Source organism: Triticum aestivum, chromosome 5B (genome assembly GCF_018294505.1).
Source record: "Triticum aestivum cultivar Chinese Spring chromosome 5B, IWGSC CS RefSeq v2.1, whole genome shotgun sequence".
NCBI lineage: Eukaryota > Viridiplantae > Streptophyta > Magnoliopsida > Poales > Poaceae > Triticum > Triticum aestivum.
The window spans coordinates 24,312,335-24,333,140 of record NC_057807.1 but is presented as its reverse complement, the minus strand read 5'-3'; the positions used below and the strand labels follow the sequence as shown (position 1 = coordinate 24,333,140).

At 49.4% G+C, this 20,806-nt stretch overlaps 2 protein-coding genes and 2 pseudogenes across 2 annotated transcripts; 2 read left to right on the top strand and 2 right to left on the bottom strand.

Annotated features, from left to right (window-relative positions):
* The first annotated feature begins 223 nt into the window (after positions 1–223).
* On the top strand, positions 224–3,772 carry LOC123110196 (probable inactive receptor kinase At2g26730). Its single transcript, XM_044530670.1, has 2 exons — positions 224–1,776; positions 2,958–3,772. The coding sequence occupies exons 1-2, from the start codon at positions 426–428 to the stop codon at positions 3,620–3,622; spliced, it is 2,016 nt and encodes a 671-aa protein (XP_044386605.1). The 5' UTR covers positions 224–425; the 3' UTR covers positions 3,623–3,772.
* A 2,420-nt stretch (positions 3,773–6,192) lies between these two features.
* Positions 6,193–8,737, bottom strand: LOC123114581 (uncharacterized; annotated as a pseudogene).
* Positions 8,738–10,368: 1,631 nt separating this feature from the next.
* LOC123114580 (aspartic proteinase CDR1-like) lies at positions 10,369–12,595 on the top strand (annotated as a pseudogene).
* A 3,479-nt stretch (positions 12,596–16,074) lies between these two features.
* LOC123110195 (uncharacterized) lies at positions 16,075–19,902 on the bottom strand. Its single transcript, XM_044530669.1, has one exon. The coding sequence runs from the start codon at positions 19,738–19,740 to the stop codon at positions 16,354–16,356; it is 3,387 nt and encodes a 1,128-aa protein (XP_044386604.1). The 5' UTR covers positions 19,741–19,902; the 3' UTR covers positions 16,075–16,353.
* Positions 19,903–20,806: the final 904 nt, after the last annotated feature.

Genomic DNA, 20,806 nt, shown 5'->3' with positions numbered 1-20,806 from the left:
CACTCTGCTCTCCTTATTTGGTTTTTTTCTTTTGAGGGGTTCCTCATTTGGTTGCTAGCTAAGCTACACGCTCCACTGTTTTTCTGTCGACAACATTCTTCCATTACCATCTCTTTTTTTTTGAGAAATCTTCCATTACCATCTAATTCTGCTTCTCCGATGCTTATTAGGCTGGTGTGGGCCCAAACCAGCGGAATGGGAAAAAACGAGGCCCAACCGTCCCCAATCTCTTCCCCACCAAAACCGCGCTTGTCCAGACTCCAGAACCACCATGTCCATGTCCATGTCCATGCCGCTCTCCTTCCTCCTCCCTCACTCTCCCATCAGATCCCCTCTGCCCACTTCCTCCTCGCCCAAATCAAGCTCCGGCTCTGCCTCCCTAGCCTCCACAATGCCTGGCTTGTAGCCGTCCGTCGCAGCTAGCAATGGCGTCCGCGGCGGCGCTGCTGCTGGCGGCCGCTGTAGTCGTCGCGCTGGCATGCCTGGCCGTCGCGGACCCGCCGGCGGGCGAGCAGTCGGCGCTGCTGGCGTTCCTCGCGGCCGTGCCCCACGAGCGCAAGCTCGGGTGGAGCGCCTCCACGCCGACCTGCGCCTGGGTCGGGGTCACCTGCGACGCCGCCAACTCCACCGTCGTCAAGCTGCGCCTCCCGGGGATCGGCCTCGTCGGCCCCATCCCGCCGGGGACCCTCGGGCGGCTCACCAACCTCCAGGTGCTCTCCCTCCGCGCCAACCGCGTGTCCGGGACCATCCCCGACGACCTCCTCCGCCTCTCCGCCCTCCGCTCCCTCTTCCTGCAGGACAACGCCGTCTCCGGCGCCATCCCGCCGGGGGTCTCCGGGCTCGCGGCGCTCGAGCGGCTCGTGCTCTCGCACAACAACCTGTCGGGCCCCATCCCCTTCGCGCTCAACGGCCTCGCCGCCCTGCGCGCGCTCAGGCTGGACGGCAACCGGCTGTCCGGCAAGATCCCCAGCATCGATAACCCGGGGCTCAAGGCGTTCAACGTCTCCGACAACATGCTCAACGGCTCCATCCCGCGGTCGCTCGCGGGCTTCCCCGCAGACGCCTTCGCCGGGAACCTCCAGCTGTGCGGCACGCCGCTGCCCCCCTGCAGCCCCTTCTTCCCGTCCCCGGCGCCGGCGCCAGGGATGAGCCCGAGCGACGTCGGAGACACAGGAAAGAAAAAGAAGCTATCCACCGCGGCGACCGTCGGCATCATCGTGGCCGCCGTGGTCGTCGCGCTGCTCCTGCTTCTGGCCATCGTGTTCTGCTGCAAGCGGTCCCGGCGAGGCGCGCGCGCGGAGGGACCGAAGGGCGCGGCCGCGGCGGTTTCGCAAGCCAGACCGGCGGCGGCGTCCGGCGACGGCACCGGCACGGCGTCCTCGCCAAAGGACGACGCCGGCACCTCCGGGTCGGTGGCGGCGGCCGGCGCGGGGACGGGGACGGGGGAGGCGAGCCGGCTGGTGTTTCTGGGTGGGAAGGGCGCGGGTGGGTACAGCTTCGACCTGGAGGACCTGCTGCGGGCGTCGGCGGAGGTGCTGGGGAAGGGGAGCGCGGGGACGTCGTACAAGGCGGTGCTGGAGGAGGGGACGACGGTGGTGGTGAAGCGGCTCAAGGAGGTGGCGGTGGCGCGGCGCGAGTTCGAGGCGCACATGGAGGCCGTCGGCGGCGTGGAGCACCGGAACCTGCTCCCCGTCCGCGCCTACTACTTCTCCAAGGACGAGAAGCTGCTCGTCTACGACTACCTCCCCGCCGGCAGCCTCTCCGCCATGCTCCACGGTCAGTCTCAGTCACCAACCCTCCTTCCTTAAACCGAAACCGCATTGCATAGATAGCATCGCCGGCAGTTTACTCGGACAATTCGACGTGACGGCATGTGGAGTCGACGGCCGGCCGGCCGGCGGCTCTTCTGGCTCCGTGTCTTTTCTACGTTTCATCATTGTTTTGTGGATCCTTTTCCTCTTTGGTCGTCGCTTTTGTTTGATGGTAAAAATCGTGGCATGTGCATGATGATCCTCACTGCTGCTAGCTGCTGGCTGGAAATGCTCGAGGGCGGGGGTGGCGAGGCAGACAGATAATGGTCCTCCTCCTCGTGGATTTTCTTCTTTCTTTATTTACACAGTCCAACGCTACGATCCAGAGGAGAAACGCGAGTGCAGTTGGCGAGGCAGACACATAATGGTGTGGCGTCTCTGCACTCTTCTTCGCGCCATATCCGTCGTTATCGTATGGGCACAGAGTACCGTGCTGTCACCACTGTAGTCCATTTGACAATCCGCTTGGGCTTGGGCCACTTGTGAGAGGGAAATGCCTGTGCACTGCACCAACGGGTGGGCGTACAGAGGGCCCTGCCCATCTAAAACCCTGCGGCCTTCCCTCAAAAAAAAAAGAAAATCTAAAACCCTGCGGCCATGTGCCGGGTCCCAGCGTCAATACCCTCCCTGGAAGCACAACGGAGCTAGAGTAGCTACCTAGCTAGCAGTATCTACGTACGCATGGCACGTCGTACCTACTTGCTGCATTGCATTACTGTATCCGGCAAGCAGAGCATGCAGGATTGGGTTGGGTGCGTGGGCTCAGTGGGAGGCTCCAAGTAGAATAGCTCTGTTTTTTAAATGATGAAGCTGCTAGTACATTCTCTGCGAGTATGATTAGCAGCGCTGTTTTGTTTCTGACCTACCGTTCCGTCCGCGTTCGAGGTTATAGAATGCCCTACCAGATCAGACGCGCTCATTTGTATTAGTGCCCGAGTGTAGTACGTCTGCTCTGTTTCAACGAGTATCTATCTTAGGTTCGGTCCTACTCCTAGGGTACTTAACAACCTACCACGGCAGCTGATTGATTGCTTCGGTGGTTGTTTAGCTGCGGACCAGCCGATCAATCAGGATGATTGGTCTCGGTTCTTTAGTCTTGCATGATTGCGGGTGTCACACGCTCACTGGAATGGAATTTGAATGCAGGGAGCCGGGGCTCGGGCCGGACGCCCATGGACTGGGACGCGCGCATGCGCTCGGCGCTGTCGGCCTCCCGTGGTCTCGCGCACCTCCACTCGGAGCACAAGCTCGCGCACGGCAACGTCAAGTCCTCCAACGTGCTGCTCCGCCCGGACCTCAACGCCGCCGCGCTCTCCGACTTCTCCCTCCACCCCATCTACGCGCCGACGTCCGTCCGCGCGGGGGCCGGCGGCTACCGCGCCCCGGAGGTGGTGGACACGCGGCGGCCCACGCTCAAGGCCGACGTCTACTCCCTCGGCGTGCTCCTGCTGGAGCTCCTCACCGGCAAGTCCCCGACGCACGCGTCCCTGCAGGAGGGCGACGGCGGCACGCTGGACCTGCCGCGCTGGGTGCAGTCGGTGGTGCGCGAGGAGTGGACCGCCGAGGTGTTCGACGTCGAGCTCGTGCGCCTGGGCGCCAGCGCCGAGGAGGAGATGGTCGCGCTGCTGCAGGTGGCCATGGCCTGCGTCGCCACCGTGCCCGACGCGCGCCCGGACGCGCCGGACGTCGTCAGGATGATCGAGGAGATTGGGGCCGGCCACGGGCAGACCACAACGGAGGAGAGCGCGCGGGCGACCACCTCCGAGGAGGAGCGCTCCAGGGGCACGCCCCCGGACGCCCCGACGCCGTAGCTCCGGCCTGCCCACGGACCTCTCTTGATTGTTTTGTTGGATGATGAATTGTATTTTTTTTCTCTCTCTCACTCTCCCTCTATCAGGTCTCATGTCACGCAGGTATCATTCTGTCTTCCGAGTAAAGTAAATGTTTCTCCTTTTCTTTTCCTTTTTGTTGTACGCCTCTGTTCAGCCCCTTTTGACCTTCTTTGTGATTCTTTGTGATAGATTGATGCTCCCCCATGCATCATTACACTTTTCTTTTTTCGAAGGCGCTAAAACTGGTAAAATTTCGTGTTCTGACCCTTCTAGCATATAAATTCGGGAGTTGACTCCTGCTTGGGAAAATTTCGACATTTGACCCTTTTGCTACCGCCGCACCCCGCGGCGATAGGCTTGCATAGCCTAGCGCCAGAACCTTCGGCGGTAGGGAAACGACAGCTACCATCACACAAGCGGTCGGGTGCTGACCTGGCAGACATGCTACCGCTAGAGCCAACGGCGGTAGGGAATGCAGTCCCACCGCCGGCATCCTTGGCGGTGTTGGGGAACGTAGTAACAATTCAAAATTTTCTTACGTGTCACCAAGATCAATCTAGGAGATACTAGCAACGAGAGAGAGAGAGAGAGGAAGTGCATCTTCATACCCTTGAAGATCGCTAAGCGGAAGCATTACAAGAACGCGGTTGATGGAGTCGTACTCGCGGCGATTCAAATCGCGGAAGATTCGATCTAGCGCCGAACGGACGGCGCCTCCGCGTTCAACACACATACAACCCAGGGACGTCTTCTCCTTCTTGATCCAGCATGGGGAGAGAAGAAGTTGCGGGAGAGCTCCGGCATGACGACGACGTGGTGGTGGAGCTTGCGGTTTTACTGCAGGGCTTCACCCAGCTCTACGGAGGAGGAGGAGATGTTGGAGGAGGGAGGGGCTGCGCCAGGGGAACAGTATGGCAGCCTTCCCACCCCCCACTATTTATAGAGGAAGGGGAGAGGGGGTCGGCCCCCCTAGATCCCATCTACAAGGGAGGGGCGGGGGTCGGCCAAGGGGGGGACTTGCCCCCCAAGTTTGGTGGGAGGCGCCCCCACCCCCTAGGGACGGTTGGGCCTCGTTTTTTTCCATTCCACTGCTTTGGGCCCACACCAGCCTAATAAGCATTGGAGAAGCAGAATTACTCTAGATAGTAATGGAAGAATGTTGTCAACAGAAAAACAGTGGAGCGTGTAGCTTAGCTAGCAACCAAATGAGAAGAGCAGAGTGTTCACAGAAAAGAAAAGAAAGAAAAAAGAGGGAGGGGAATCTTCATGTGGCTTGAGGCTGCAGTAAAGTGCGAAATCCCGTTCGCGCTGTCGATTGGACTGGACTGGACCTGACCACACACGGAGAGGAGTCGCAGCCGAGGCTTGCGTACGTACGCCGTCGCCGGTCGCCGTCGGAGACCGGTCGTATCGCCAGTACAACCGCGAGCACGTTAACGATCAGCCCACTTCCTCGGCGCACCGTACTCATGGCCATGGTGGAGACTCGGCATGTACATACATTGTTTGTTCGTTATAAAAACCATTCGTCATTTCTGTATTTTTGTTGTTTGTCTGCCGATGACTTGTGTCCCAGACACATGCTTACGTCAGCGAATCCATACCGACCCGATCATCATCATACGTATTTACTGTATGTGAGATGATCGCGGTCGAAATGGAAGAATGTTGTCGACACAGAGAGAGAGATAAACAACGGCTAGCTGACCACAGATGCCCGCGGAGGGAGAAAAAAAGAAACATGTGGATCGACCGCATGCGACAGGCGGCCGGCTTGCTGATCCACTGTGCCCACGCCGTCGAAGAAAGTATGCCGCCGGAGCGATTTACTACTGTATTTTCCATGGTATTATATGTGTTGTGGATCATCCCATCTCCCGAGCGACTGTACAACGTACGTGTTGTCCGAAGATCCCAACCATCCACGTGCAGACAAATTTTTCTTTGAGACAAACGTCAAAACAAATGGGCATCATAGAATGTTCACATGGACGATTTATTTGTTCTCCGACCGACTGCTGCTGAGCCAGGCATGTCCCCGCTTCAATACAACGCGCCACTCGTGCGACGGCCCTTCTATACGTATCTCCCATGAGGGTGTCGTGTGCAGACGTTTAAATAAAAAGTATATTCATACTCCCTCCGTCCGGAAATACTTGTCATCAAAATGAATAAAAAGGGATGTATCTAGATGCATTTTAGTTCTAGATACATCATTTTTGTCCATTTTGATGACAAGTATTTTTGGACGGAGGGAGTACTACACAACTCTAATAGAAAGTACATTCATAGTACAAATATATATTACACAATCTTACTAAAATGATACAAATATGAACTTACAAAACTCTAATAGAAAAAATACTTCCTCTGAAAACAAATATAAGACGTCTTTACATTTGTTTACAAAGGTAGTGCTCTGTAAACGCTAAAGGTAGTACAATAATCGAAGAATAAACATTTTTGTGGATCCATTTATTTATTTTCTTTCGCGACATACATGCATTCAACTGGTAACACAACCAAAGTTTGAATATGAAACAAGTGATTTACCTTTGCAAGTTCGACCAAGTCACCTTCACTGAGATAGAGGCAAGCTCAAGCATGATTTGCTCATAGTCGTGCCCATGTTTTTTTGCTTTGAAGGAACAATGGTGATCAAGATCATTTTTACAACTATTCTGACCTACCTTGAACTTCAAATGCATCCAAGTATCCTTCTTTACAGCAATCACATATCTTAAGCCACATGACTCAACAACACTGCCACGAAAGAGTTGAATCTCATGTAAACCATTCGTAAGGACAACACACGAACTGAGAGATAAATCAAATCAACACTGCACTTTTGATATGACAACATCTATTGTGGCCTCAAATGCCCAACGAACGAGGGCTAAAGTGATGTCAACCGCACCACAATCTCCATTAATCCGATGCGTGAATGGATACTCAGGTGTGACTAGATCATGGTACTCCATTGCACCATCAATTAGTTGTAGATCATCTTCTTGCTTTCCTTTCTAGATCCTCATGTCAAACTCAACTAGAGCAGGGGCTACCATTGTGATGCCTCTCTTAGGGCCAGTCATCTCAATAAGAGAACCCTGTAAACCTATTATTATTTAGTAGCTTCTCATGGAAAATAAGAAATATGTGAAGCATATGCTCTACTTTATGTCAATTGACAACATATCTCAAATAAATGATAGCATATAATCTAAACCCTCCAAAAAAAAAATTTGAGATATTTTACCAACAAACATAATTTGACTGCATATAAATCATAACTTCGATAAATCATGCAAAGATAACTAACCACAGACTTGCCTAACATATGCAAAGGAAAAAACACATAGGTGTATAAGATCCTCAAAGCACATGCATTTGCATAAACAAACGCATATACTGATACTCCTCCGGTCCTTTTTAGTTTGCATATAAGTTTTTGTTCAAAGTCAAAGTATCCCTACTTTGACCAAACTTATAGAAAAAAAAAATCAACACTCACAGTGCCAAATTAAAATTATTAGATTCATTATGAAATTTAGTTTCATAGAGTATATATTTGGTATTGTAGATGTTCATATTTTTTAATATAAATTTGGTCAAACTTTGCAAAATTTGACTTGACACAAATCTAATACATGGAGTAAAATGGGCCGGAGGGAGTACAAATAAGATCATCAAGGTTGTGCCACCATCACCAACACTCAAATGTTTGACCTCTTTGGTTGTAGGATACCAAAAAGTGTTACACTAAAGCACAAGATTAGAGTGTCGTGCCATCTTCAGTACAAGAGGCTGAAAGGATGTTTGATTGTGGACAGGAAAAGCATAGGAGTCTTCCTAAAAGGTTGAAGTGAATAGAATTTAAATAAACTATAGCGCAAATGAATCCCAAGAGAGAGAAAATCCAATGATTTCAACCCTATATCAAACAACAGAGGTAGGGAACAATTCGAGCGGATATTGGCATCTATTATTAAATGAATGAAATATCAAATGTAATTGCATATATATGTAAAAATGTGCACCTGCTCCACAATGATTGGATCATCTCTGCTACGATTGAAGACATAATTAAGCAATGAATCATAACGATCACGCACTGCTATATATCCATATAATTGTACCAAGCCGATGTTGGTACTAGCCTTTTCCAATTTCAGCGAGAAAATCTGCATCATAGCAGTTGCAGAATGTACCATGGATCTATCCCTATCCGGGAAACAATTCGTGGGATTCGAGAACATCATCGGCTCTAGTTGTGCTTCATGGAAAAAAATACATGTTATATTACAACAAATAATGTTTTATACAAACAATTTACACAAAAAAATAAAAATATAATTATGCTTGTCAATACATATTTGTGCAGTTTAGAAAGAAGAAGAATAATGTCGTTTGATTTTCCGAGTCATGGAAGTTGTTGGTGTATGAGTACAAGGAAACTTATTTGTAGGACTAAAACTAGTGACAAGATCCTAACCAAGTATGGTATATTGACAAATTTATATATCTACATAGAGCATGGTATTTTTTTGCTAATTCATAAATTCTTTATAACAATCCAGATATATATTGCATTTTTTAAAATACAAGAATGCACTTTAAATCAATCAACCAAACTATGTAGCTGGTAAGCATCCTAAAAATAAAATGGAACATGATAGATGACTTACTCTCACCACGTTGAGTAAGACGCCATAGCTTTAGAATACCATAGTTTATCTTGTATATGGAACCGTCCTGATGGGTGGTTTTCTTGAGGATGTTGCCTTCAGATACAGGATAAGAGGCATGGCTAACAAAGACTTGCTTCGTTCGCCCCTTCATCTCTGATCTATCGACCCCCTTGGTGGTGGCAAATTGTTTACCTTTGGTGGCATAGATGGAGGTGCAGAAATAGTTACTGGCACAAGGGAGGACGCGGAGCCAATTTGGCCTGCCCCAATTATTCACTCCTTTTACTGCAATGTTGCTTGCCATGACAAACGATGCATAAGCAGATCGGTCACCAAAGAGCAATCTTAGAACCCGGTCATTATTCCGTGTTAGTCTCAATCCAGATCTGAAAATCTCCGGCAGCATGGTCCTGACGAGAATAATCTACAGAAGGCCAAAACGCACTGTGTAACGGTCCAGATTATGGCATAAGTGGAGCATCCCGGTTTTGTCAACATTGCAATAAATCTAGTTTTTCCCAAATAGATAAAACATGACAGAAATTACAAATAACAATACCAAAATGTCAGAATAGTCCTGCACATTCACACATGCAACTGAAAAAAAAATCTCCAGCAGCATGGTTCTGACTAAAATAATCTACAGAAGGCCAAAACGCACTGTACAAAGCGGTCCAGATTATGGCATGAGTGGAGCATCCCGGCTTATTCAACATTTTCACGAATTTCAAAAAAAAATCTTGAATGCAAAACATGTTCGTGATTTTGAAGGTACAAAGATATACAATTTCTTTATCAATATACAGACTTAGATAATATTCACACCTTGAACTTCTGTATATCTGAAAAAATGTTCTTGATTTTAAAAAAAATATTGATACACTTTTATTTATTTTTTACAAAGCTCCATGTAAAGGTCAGATTTTCAGATGTGAGTGTCGCATGGAATCAGACCTCTAAACTCTATCCTAACAAACCGACAGATAGGAACAGATGGGGCATGGCCAACCAACATTGGGGTGCGGGGACGTTAGACACATCTTGTTCCAGCGTATTCATGCGAATGATCTGTGGAACCGACTGGGGATGATGGATATAATCGACACGGCTGCTACGGTCAATCATTCTGGCTCTGTTATAATGGAACATCTTTTACTTCAACCTGTATCTCCGAAATGTATGAATATATGGATGAAACCAGACCCGAGATTCGTTAAATTAAATGTTGATGCAGCAGTGTTCATTGATGAAGGAAGAGGGTCAACGGCAACTATATTGAGAGATAGAAGAGGTACATTCTTGGCAGCTCAATGCAAGTCTATTCAGTTTGCTCCAGATGTGTAGCTATTACTGAAGCAACGGCGATGAGAGATGGGCTTCACTTTGCTAGTGCTATGGGATTTCATAATGTGGAAGCTGTCGCTTAACGTGATAAACTTCTGTGATGGACAATCTCAGTGTTGGGATGCAACATCAGTTGTTTATACAGAGTGCATAGATGTAGCTTCTTCTTCTTCTTTGCGGGTGAAACACTTGTATTACTCAAATATTCAAATCCTTACAATCAATAGCATTTAGCTCTAAAGAAAAATCTGGACCACAACCCAATCAAGTCATGGTTCATCCCTCATTCCAAGCAAAATTAGCTAAGCTATCACTAACTCTATTTTGAGTACGGTTTATTGGAGTAATACATCCTTCAATTGGGAAGGTCACTTCTTTTCGTGATGCGAATCAGATGACGCGTGTGCTAGCAAAATTTAGTTACTGTAATAAATTTTCAACTGTTTGCTCACTACACTGTTTGCTCACTACACTTTGCAGAGAAAAAAGAGCAATTCATCACCTGCTTGTCTTGTCACTCGAATGCTTCATCCTAAATTCCTAATTACTAATCATCTTATACTCTCGCCAATCAAATCTGCAATTCCTGTCAAATCCTCACTTACCACATTTGTGACCCAATGCTCCCTATTAAAACTGCCCTGAGAAGAAGATCGAGGTACTAGGAACTTAGGAAAATCAAATTAACAGTCCATGGCGTGCACCATGTGTGGCGCACTTTTGCTCCTCGGCCTCGTCCTGATCCTGACGCCGCAGCTGTGTGGGTGCACCGACGGCGGGTTCAGCGTGGAGCTCATCCACCGGGACTATGCCAGGTAGCCGTTCCACGACGCGTCGCCCACCCCGCACGCCTGAGCTAAATTTTTTTTAAATAATATATTTTTTTATTAATTTTTATAAATATTACGCTGGATAAAAAAATTCAAAAATAATACACCGTCGGCCCGCTGCAGGCCGACTGGGCCTAGTCGGCCCACAGCAGGCCTATTGTATTCCAGTCGGCCTACAGCTGGCCGACTGGCCCCTGTCGGCCCACTATGGGCTGATTGCGTCCTGTCGGCCCACTGTGGGCCGACTAGAGCTAATTGGCATAAAAAATATATGTTTAAAAAAATGTTAATTATGTAATTAAAAAATGTTAAACGTGTATAAAAAATGTTCTTGATGTATACAGAAAATGTACAATATATATGCAAAAATATTGACATAAAAAATAAGTTTTGAAAAGTGTTAAGCACGTATTTAAAAATTGTTAAATGTGTGTATAAAAAATGTTCCTTATTTATACAAAAAATATAGAATGTGTATGAAAAAAAGTTGATACCAAAAAATTAAGTTTGAAAAATATGTTTGAAAAGTTGACATTTTTTCAAATACGTGATTAAAATTTGTTAAATGTGTGTACAAAAAAAGTTTTTATCTATAAAAAAAATATAGAATGTGTATGAAAAAAAGTTGACACCAAAAAAATATGTTTGAAAAAAAATGTTCCAGTTCCATACAAAAAGAGCAACCAATCATATTTTTTTCACAACCTTGATTTATTTTTTGTCACCAACTCACCAACATAATTTTTTGGTGTCAACTTTTTTTCATACACATTCTATATTTTTTGTATAAATAAGAAACATTTTTTATACATACATTTAACAATTTTTAAATACATGATTAACACTTTTTAAAACATACTTTTTATGTCAACATTTTTGCATATATATTGTACATTTTTTATACACACATTTAACAATTTTTAAATACATGATTAACACTTTTTAAAATATACTTTTTATGTCAACATTTTTGCATATATATTGTACATTTTTTGTATACATCAGGAACATTTTTTTATACACGTTTAACATTTTTTAATTACATGATTAACATTTTTTAAACATATATTTTTATGCCTATTTTTTTGCAAAAACAATTAGCTCCAGTCAGCCCACAGTGGGCCGACAGGACCCAATCAGCCCACAGTGGGCCGACAGGGGCCAATCGGTCAGCTGTAGGCCGACTGGAATCCAATCGGCCTGCTGTGGGCCGACTAGGCCCAGTCGGCCTGCAGCGGGCCGACGGTGTATTATTTTTGAAAAAAAATTACCCAGCATAATATTTATGAAAATTAATAAAAAAATGTATTATTTAAAAAAAAAACATAGCCACGCCCGAAGGCTTGCCGCCGTGCGGCGCTCGTACGCTGGCTCAGGCTCCCCTGACCCTGACGGCGCGGTGTCGGAGGTGGTGTCAGGCTCGTTCGAGTACTTGATGTACGTCAACATCGGCACGCCGCGCACCCGGATGCTGGCTCTCGTCGACACCGGCAGCGACCTCGTGTGGCTCAGATGCACCAACGACTCTGCTTCTCCGGCACCGGCACCGCCATCAGCAGCCGGCGGGACGAGCAGCGTGTTCGACCTGTCCTCGTCGTCGACCTACAGCCGTGTGGGCTGCCAGTCTGACCCGTGCCGCTCGGTCCACGACACCTCCTGCGACACAACCGCCTTCTGCCACCAAGACCTTCACCTTCGACGACGCTCCCGGCGGTTGCACGGGATGCCGCGAGCGTTCGCAGCTGCAGGTGCCCAGAGTTACCTTCGGTTGCGCCACCACCGTCCACTTCGCCGGTAACGGCATCGTCGGCCTCGCCGACGCGGAATCTTCCCTCATCAACCAGATCGGCGCCGCGACATCGCTCGGCCGGAGGTTCTCCTACTGCCTCGCGCCCTTCTTCAGCGACGTCTCCTCCGCGCTCAACTTCGGCGCCCGCGCCACCGTGACGGAGCCGGGCGCGGTCACCACGCCGATGGTGCAACACTCCTCCGCCGTGGGGGCTTTCTACGCCGTCGAAATCGTGGCCCTCAGGGTCGGGAACTCGATCATCAAGCTGCCGAACCGGTCCCCGTCATCGTCGACTCCTTGACGGTGCTGACGTCCTTCTGCCACGGACCGTGTGCTTGGCCATGGCGCCGGTGACGCCTGACAGGCCAGTGCCGGCGATCGGCAACATCATGCAGCAGAACATGCACGTCGGCTACGACCTCGACAAGCGCACCATCACCTTCGCCCCTGCCGACTGCGCCAGATCATACCCCTCCCCTCCCGCCTTTGTGTCACCACGTTAGGGTCGCTAATCGCCAGGTAGTAATAATAATCACTACGTTAGGGTCACCAGTAATCGCTGATGTTGCAGGGGAAATAACAAAGCCGGAGTAATAACAAACAGCAGAAGGATAAGATGAAAAAGGTCGCAGATCAAGAAACCAAATCCAAAAGAAAGGAAGCAAAGAGACCGGGACTAAGAGCATCTCCAACAGTCGCCCCAAACGACGCGCGCGCGCGGTAAACGCAGCTTTTAACGCGCGGGGGACGGTTTGACGCGCTCCAGCGGCAACAGGAAACAAGCGCGCGGGAACCGTTTGCGCGCGCGCGCGAAAAGGCACCAGCTCGCGCGCAAGATTTGGCACGCCGCTTCGCGCGCGCCTATAAAAGCTGCGCGCGCCACGCGCCTTCTCCACACACCTCTCTTCCCCTCTCCCTCTCCCTCTCTGCCACGCGTCGCTCCAGCGCCCCGCCACCGACGCGCCGTCATGCCGCCGCGCCGCCGAGGAGCGTCCGGCTACCGCGGCGTCCGCTTGCGGCCCAACGGCAGCTACACCGCGGAGATACGCTCCGGCGAACTCCGGCTCGCCCTCGGCACGTACGGGACGGCGCGACAGGCTGCCCGCGCGTACGACGCGGCGGCGTGGCGCCTAGGCCGGCCGCGCGGCCAGATGAACTTCCAAGATGTGTACACGCTCGAGCAAGCGCTCAACCTCGCCCCTCTGCCTCGTCTGAACACGGCGGAAGACCGTGCGGAGCACGCCGAGCGGCAACGCCGCCTCCTCGTCGCCCAGGAGGACGAGAGGGTCATGGCGGACTGGCGCCAGTGCCATCCAGAGGACGTCGCCTACGAGCAAGCCTACTGGGCAAGGTGCCGCGAGGAGGACACGCAAAGGCGCCGCGCGTCGCGGTTGGACAGGCGTCGGCGGAAGGCATTGGCGAATGCGCAGTCCGACCTCGTTGCAGCAGGTGGGCGGTCGTTCTTCACACCGAACGATGATCGGTGGCTGGACATCTGGCTATCTACCTCGGACGACACCGCCGAGGATGATAGTGATGATAGCGACTTAGAGTAGTTTTTTTTTTAATGCAATCTATGTTTATCGTTTGTCGTTTTTATTTTATGCAATCTATGTTTCGGATGTAAAATACCTTTGTATCGTTTAATCTATGCAATCTATCTAGTTTTTTAAAAAAATTCAACTTTTAATAAAATGCATACATTTTTAGTCGCGCGCGCTGCTGGAGCCGCGCGCGCGCTGCATTTCAGCGCGGCTGCTGGAGCCAGCGCAGGCGGGCGCGCAAAACAGCCGCAGCGCGCGCGCTAAAAAGTTTTTTGCGCGCGGCGCTATAGCGCGGCTGTTGGAGATGCTCTAAGGACGGGCAGGAGGCATCAGAGATTACCAACAGGCCAAGATCCTTCCTGACCCATCTAAATTTTGAAAAGAAAGCAAAAAATCTCGGCGTCTTCTTCCATGTCTTGAAAAAGCTAAAAGTGCCGGCTGAAACTTACAGTGCTAACAAATGAAATTCCAACAAACAAACACTCGGATGAAATTCATATACACCGAGGCTGAAATTATTGTACTACACCCCAAGGTGATTCTACACACATTAAACGCCATGATTCATTAGTGATGTACGAGTAACTCCTAGTTCAATCGACAGAACACAAAGAGAAGATTGCTAGGAGCAAGCTATAAAATTTACTACGCAAGGACAACAGAAATGACGAGATAAGCTAGGATGATCCTGCTGTAAATCATCATAGTTGACCCCCCCACCCGCGACAACTACAATCTTACAATGCAAGAAAAAGATAGCATGCAAGTCAAGTACAATCCAGCTGTAAATCAACTATGGATCTACATATACAGCTAAAAAGAGTACCTGAAAAGTGAAAACACAACTTCATTTCAGTAGCAACCACTAACAAGATGTAGTTCAGATCATGCACCAAAGAGAGTTATCTACAAAAAACAAACAATAACAAAAAAAAAATCATGGTACACACTCGTGCTACAAGAAAAGAAAATTTTAATTATATGGAACCAAAGATAAAAGAATTAGATGTACCCAACATAGTCAATCAGAAACATAAAAAGGACCAAAAACTGTGAAGCAGAAAAATCCTATTACCCAAACCCAACATACATTTCACAACATGACCTAGTACTAAATTTCATGATCAGCATCTCCAGTAGTATACTACTTCTGGTACTGTACTACTGTAAATAACTACTATGACACCAGTAATACAAGTACGGAACTTTGTGTGTTCCCCTTGGCTTGTTACTAATGTGTTGTTAGTTTCATATGTACAGAGAACAAACATGAAATTCCAAAATGGGACATACATCCCATATACTGGATCAACTAAAGACTCTGGGCTTCCATCAAGCCTATACAACATCGATTTTGTTAGGAATCGAGGATCTTTTAGCAATACCCTCCAAGGGATGGTTAGTCCAGGACACGGAACAAGAGAGTTTTCTTTTGAAGAAACACTATAATACACAATAAATAGCAACAGTAAGAAAATGCATAGCAGAAACAGCACTAATAAGTATAGAGGAGCTGAACTATCAAGAGACGGAAACATATACCACGTTCCTATTCCTAGCACCAGCAGTGGTAAGCTTCCTTTTCAAACATTTAACTTTCTGAAAAAACAAAAATGAAACAGAAAATAAACACAACAAGCTCGCTCAACTTTACCTTGCCGGAATCCTAGATAACATATGCCAAAAATCCCCAAAATAGTCGTAGCAAAACCAACAGAACCAGGAAGCCCCTCAATACACAAACAAATCGAAAGCTGGCCATGGGAACACCACAAACCTACATTCACACAAACCCTAGGATAGGAACCCAGTCGACAAATCGGAGAACTAGATCAAGAAGAACAGAACACAAACAGCAACATCCAAAGGGGAAGGGGGTCAAACCACTCCACGGAACCGAATCCGCAGGACTCATAGTCGTTAGACCTCAGGCAGAAATAGAGGGAGAGCTCCCAATCGCCATGGACATCGCAGAACAAATCACCAAGGGCCTATCCCTCCTCTATGTCTCTCTCCCTTCCGCTCAAACAGTGACTCGATCTAGCGCCTTGTGAAATGGGACAGAAAAGGCTGAACCGGGCTGAAAAGAAAATTCAAAACAACAGCTAAAAAGACAGGGAGGGGAAAAGCTAACGCGTGGTAAACGGGCGGCCCGGAAAGACACGTGCGCCCGGCTACAAAAAGACCACTCTCAGCGCGAATCTTAGCACCTGATCCGACGGTTTAAAAATTCGACTGAAAACGAATTAAAATTAGTCAAGTGAAAAATAGCAATTCTTTTTTCTTTCTTGCTACAAGCCCATAGTAAAGGACCCATGGTGATGCATTTTATGTCCTGTGCAAAACATCTACAGTACAACACCTCAAGGGTAAACCAGTATAACAATCATCCAGTACAAAAGTGATTACCATCGAGCATTGTTTCTCTGATTCTCTCTACCACAAGGATCTGCTTCAGGAAGTTGAAGAGTCGACTGACAGCAGTTGCGCCAAGACACAAGATTACCTCAAAACTTCAAATATATTTCATCCCAGCAATTCTTATCCGCCTTGATATCAGGTACTGTGCTAGAGAATAAATAGCTCCCAACAGCCCTAAAACCCGCACAGAAAGTACATCTGTCATTATAATCGATGGCAGGTTGAGAGGCAGTGTCAGAAGTAGCTTCGAATCGGTCTGCCTGACATAGTCCCACATGAACCGATTGAAGAGTATGTGATTGGGTAGCGTGAGCACGAGAAGAGCAACATTTTTCACAGCATAGAGCCAAACTGAGCCCCCGATATCAAGAGCCCATCCTCCACTGCCAGTGCCAGGCCAAGCCTCCTCCCATATCTTATACAATGATGCCAATAGCAAATACCCAGAAATAGAAATTGTCACAGGGAAGTAACGCTGTCTGTCACCGAATCCTGCAACGATGTCTGAATCCTGGTTCAAAAGCAGAAGGATGGGCGCTAGGAAGAAAATAGCACGGTTCGAGCCACCAGTAAGTGTTACGTTGAGAACAAGGCAGATGATGAAGCACAAAACCGTAGACAAGTTGCCGATCGCAGGCATCCAAGCTGCTTCCGCTGCCAATCTCTTGATGGTGAAAGTTGGTGCAGCATGAGATCTCCGTTGCTGCAGTAGCCTTGCTTTGGGTGGAAATGCAGAGCCCCGACCACCAGATACACCATGTGTAACATCTGCGGCTTTATCATGCAACAGCAAAGCCAGTTCAAACTTAATTTCTAGTGCAATGATCATGAATATAGCAGCATAGAGACCCAAAAGCGACATTCTGGCCCCTTCTATAGCCAACATGTTGGTGAACTTCTCTGCTTCCTCCTCTTCTGCAAAACTGTTGGCCCTTAACTGTCCTTCCAGCAGGTAGGTGACTGGGAACAAAGCTACTAACAAAGAAAACACCCATGGCAAAACCCTTGTGCTGGACTCAGATGGGAGATGTGTGAATACTATAAAGACTGCAGCACAGACGATTGTCGCAACAAGAAGAGGATACAGAACAACTGCTTGGAAGAAGTACTGGACAGATATGTAGATGCCTAGTGTAATTCCAACTCCCACTGCATACAAAGCCCTCAACTCAACAATATACTTCACTGGGATGATAGATGTAGCAGCTGCTAATGTAAGTACCACTGTTGCTATGAGCAGCCATGATGGCCATGTGGGCTTGGATGCTACAAAACCATATATTGACGTGTCATCATCAGATAAATGTGCTGCTCTGATCAGCTCCGACCGGTATACCCATGACAGTTTAACAGGAGGCTGCATAATAACGAAAAGAAGCCCTGTGGCCACAACAAGCACCAGGAATCTCTTTGCTGACTGAGCATGAGGGAAATGGAGCGCCACTATTGGGATGCAAGCAACACCAGACAACAAAATATATGACCCCAAAAGCAGACCATCTGAAGGAGGCCTTCCGTTCCACCACTGTAAAGCTTCGAAAACTGTTTCCCGGCAGAGCCATGCAGAAAAGGCTACTACAGATGCATGAAAATAAGCTTGCCAGATCTTCATCCTTGGAGCCCCCCCTTTGGACTTGTCCCTGTAAAGAAGTACAGGGGGTGTGACAGCAAGTAGCAGAACGGCTGAAACCCATACCACCGATCTTGATGTGATAAACAACATAGATAACTTTGAAGAATAGAGACAAGTCAAGATCCAAGTAGCTTTGGGCCCAACTCTCTGGTCAACAGATAATCTTCTTACAAGAGCCAATCCAAAAAATGTTGTGATCAAAACCATATAACTTGGATAAATGATATCATCCTCAAACCCAAAGTAGTACATGGCAGCATAGTTGAAGAGTCGGTTCTCAATGTAGCATAACAACAGTGCATGACCAATAAGACCAAGTTCCACAAGAAAGCGCAGTTTTGCAGGGAGCAGTGCCAAACCAGGAACAGCCATTGCCATGATTACAGCTGCAACAATGTACTTGGTAAACGATTTCAATGGCATGCCAGCAACCCAAATATTTAGATCCCAGTAGTTATGCACCACAAACCAAAGGACCATCAAGCTTGATATTCCCACAAAGGTGAAGTATGATGACAGGCTTTTCTTGGTAAAGAACCTTGCCACATAATAACCAGACATCATTGGGAGTGGAAGGAACACAAGCGGAAAACCAATGACTACGGCACCTGCTCCACTGACAAGCACTGCCAACCCCATAAACGCCACCGAGCTAACAGCATCTCCAACCTTGCCAGCAGCATGCGCAGCCAGACCCAAAGCACCACCAAGCATCGTGACAGTCACAAGCAGGTAATTCAGCGGCGGGGGAGCATGAATGTACCTTCCAAAAGCGTGAAATACAACGCGAACCTCCAGGCAGAGCACCACTATAACAAGTGCAACCAAGCCATTCGCCATCCTTATCTGATCCATTGTGCGTGAATCCCTGGTAATCCACCACAGTGAACCACGAGTGGACGCGTAGAGCAGGAACAAGAATGGTACGAAGAACAGCAGCAGAAGATCACAAACATTGGCCCATGATGCGAAGAGTGTGGTGTGGTTGGATGCGGCATGGAACAGCACTGGCACAAACAACAGATACAACGCATGCACGCAGCTCTCCAAGGGGCCAAGAATGCCATCACTGTCCTGCAATGGAGCGTCCTGTTTCCGGTTCTTGAAGCTGGAAGTGCGGGGCACGGAGAAGAGCCAATAGAAGACCATGGCAAATGTGGCAAGGTAGTAGGAAGCATTGGCCATCCCGACTGCGGACACGACTGCCCATGTGAAGACCGCAGATGCGGCGATAGGCACGCACGCGAAGAGGAGCCGCTCGAGCGCCGCGACGATGGTAGGGTTCTCAAGCTGGATCCAGCGGAACTGGAGCGACGCCCAGACGCCTATGAGGAAGGAGGTCTCCGCGCAGAGGAGCAGCGCGAGGACGGTGAGGGGCAGCGAGGCGGCGGCGGCGGACGAGAGGGACGCCGAGAAGAAGAAGGCCACGTCGGCGGCGAGCAGCGCCGCCCACACGGTGAAGAAGGCGCCCTGCCGGAGCCGCAGCGCGTCGAGGGCGTAGGCGGCGGCGAGCCCGACGGCGAGGACGGCGAGGACGGGGGCCCCGCCGAGGTCGAGGAGGAAGGCCGCGGCGGGCGCGAGCGCCGCCGCGACGCGCGCGTTGTGCGCAAAGCCCGGGAGCGAGGCGGACGCGGCGGCGCGGGGCCCGGCGGCGGGGCCGGACGAGTGCGGCCTGGAGGCGGGGGGCGGGAAGGGGAGGAGGGGCTTGGGGGAGGAGGTGGAGTTGCGGCGGTCGTGGTGCGGCGACGGGGACGAGGACGGGGCGCGGGTGGAGGAGAAGGTCGGGGTTGACACCGAGGGCGAGATGAGGAGGCGCCCGTGGCGGGAGCTGGATCCGGAGGGATCCATGGCGGCGGCGGCGTCGACGGGGACCGGGATCTAGGGTTTTGCGGGGGCTATGGTTTGGGAGGCATCGGCCGGGGAGGAAGAAGACGGCGACAGATCGGCGAGGAGCAGATCTGAAAGCGGGGAAGGAGCGATGCGGACCTGATTTTCATCCCATTTCTCGTTTCGGGGCCCTCCGCGCAGAGCCTTAGGGACTGGCTTGTGTTTTCTTTCCTTTCCGGTCCTCGTCTGCACTTTGTACTGCCACGGATGCTTATAGATTTTACCGTATTATTTGGACACAACCTTTATTAAAAAATGATTTCACGCTCCTCTAAGAGCAACTCCAGCCGGCCGACCTATTTCGTCCGCTTACGTTTGTTTGGTCGCCGCAGACAAAAACGATGCCCAACACGCTGACCTATTCCTAAAATCCGTCTGCTTCGCGTCCGTGCAGATCCATTTTTGCCCAAAATTGCGCCTGAAACGCGTCAGCGCAGACGCGAAACGGACACGCCGCGCGTCCCCTCGATGTCCACCATGGTCCCACTTGGCAGCCACCCAACCACGGCCCGCGTCTTATTAAATGTCAGCACCTACCTCGGGCCCGGCCTCGCAGTGTGTGGAAGGTCCGCGCGGTCGTCCTTTTTAATGAAAGCGTGCGGCAGGCCGTCCTCATCCACTTGCAACACCCGTCCACATCTGGCCACGCGGTACTCCCTTGCCGCCGACCAGGAACCCTAGCAAGCCACCACCATGGGGGTTTTCAACGGGAAGGGGAGGGGGAAGCTCAGCGCCGGTGGCGAGCCGCGTCTAGTAGGCGGTGGAGGAGGAGCTCGCTGTAGTTCATTAAACACTAGTTCAACAGAAAGTACGCAAAGAGTCAGCTTTAGAAGATTACTAGGAGCAAGCTATAAATTTACTGTGCAAGAAAAACAAAAATGAAGAGATAAGCTAGGATGCAAGTAAAATACAATCCAGCTCTAAATCATCATAGTTGACCCCCCGGAAAACTACAATCTTACAATGCAAGAAAACAGAAACTGCACAAAGATAGCATGTAAGTCAAATACAATACAGTTGTAAATCA

Excerpts from the sequence above, each read along its gene's own strand:
- LOC123110196 (XM_044530670.1), top strand. The coding sequence starts at position 426 with ATGGCGTCCGCGGCGGCGCTGCTGCTGGCGGCCGCTGTAGTCGTCGCG. Across the intron at positions 1,777-2,957 it reads CCTCTCCGCCATGCTCCACG|GGAGCCGGGGCTCGGGCCGG; the intron begins GTCAGTCTCAGT and ends ATTTGAATGCAG.
- LOC123110195 (XM_044530669.1), bottom strand. The coding sequence starts at position 19,740 with ATGGATCCCTCCGGATCCAGCTCCCGCCACGGGCGCCTCCTCATCTCG.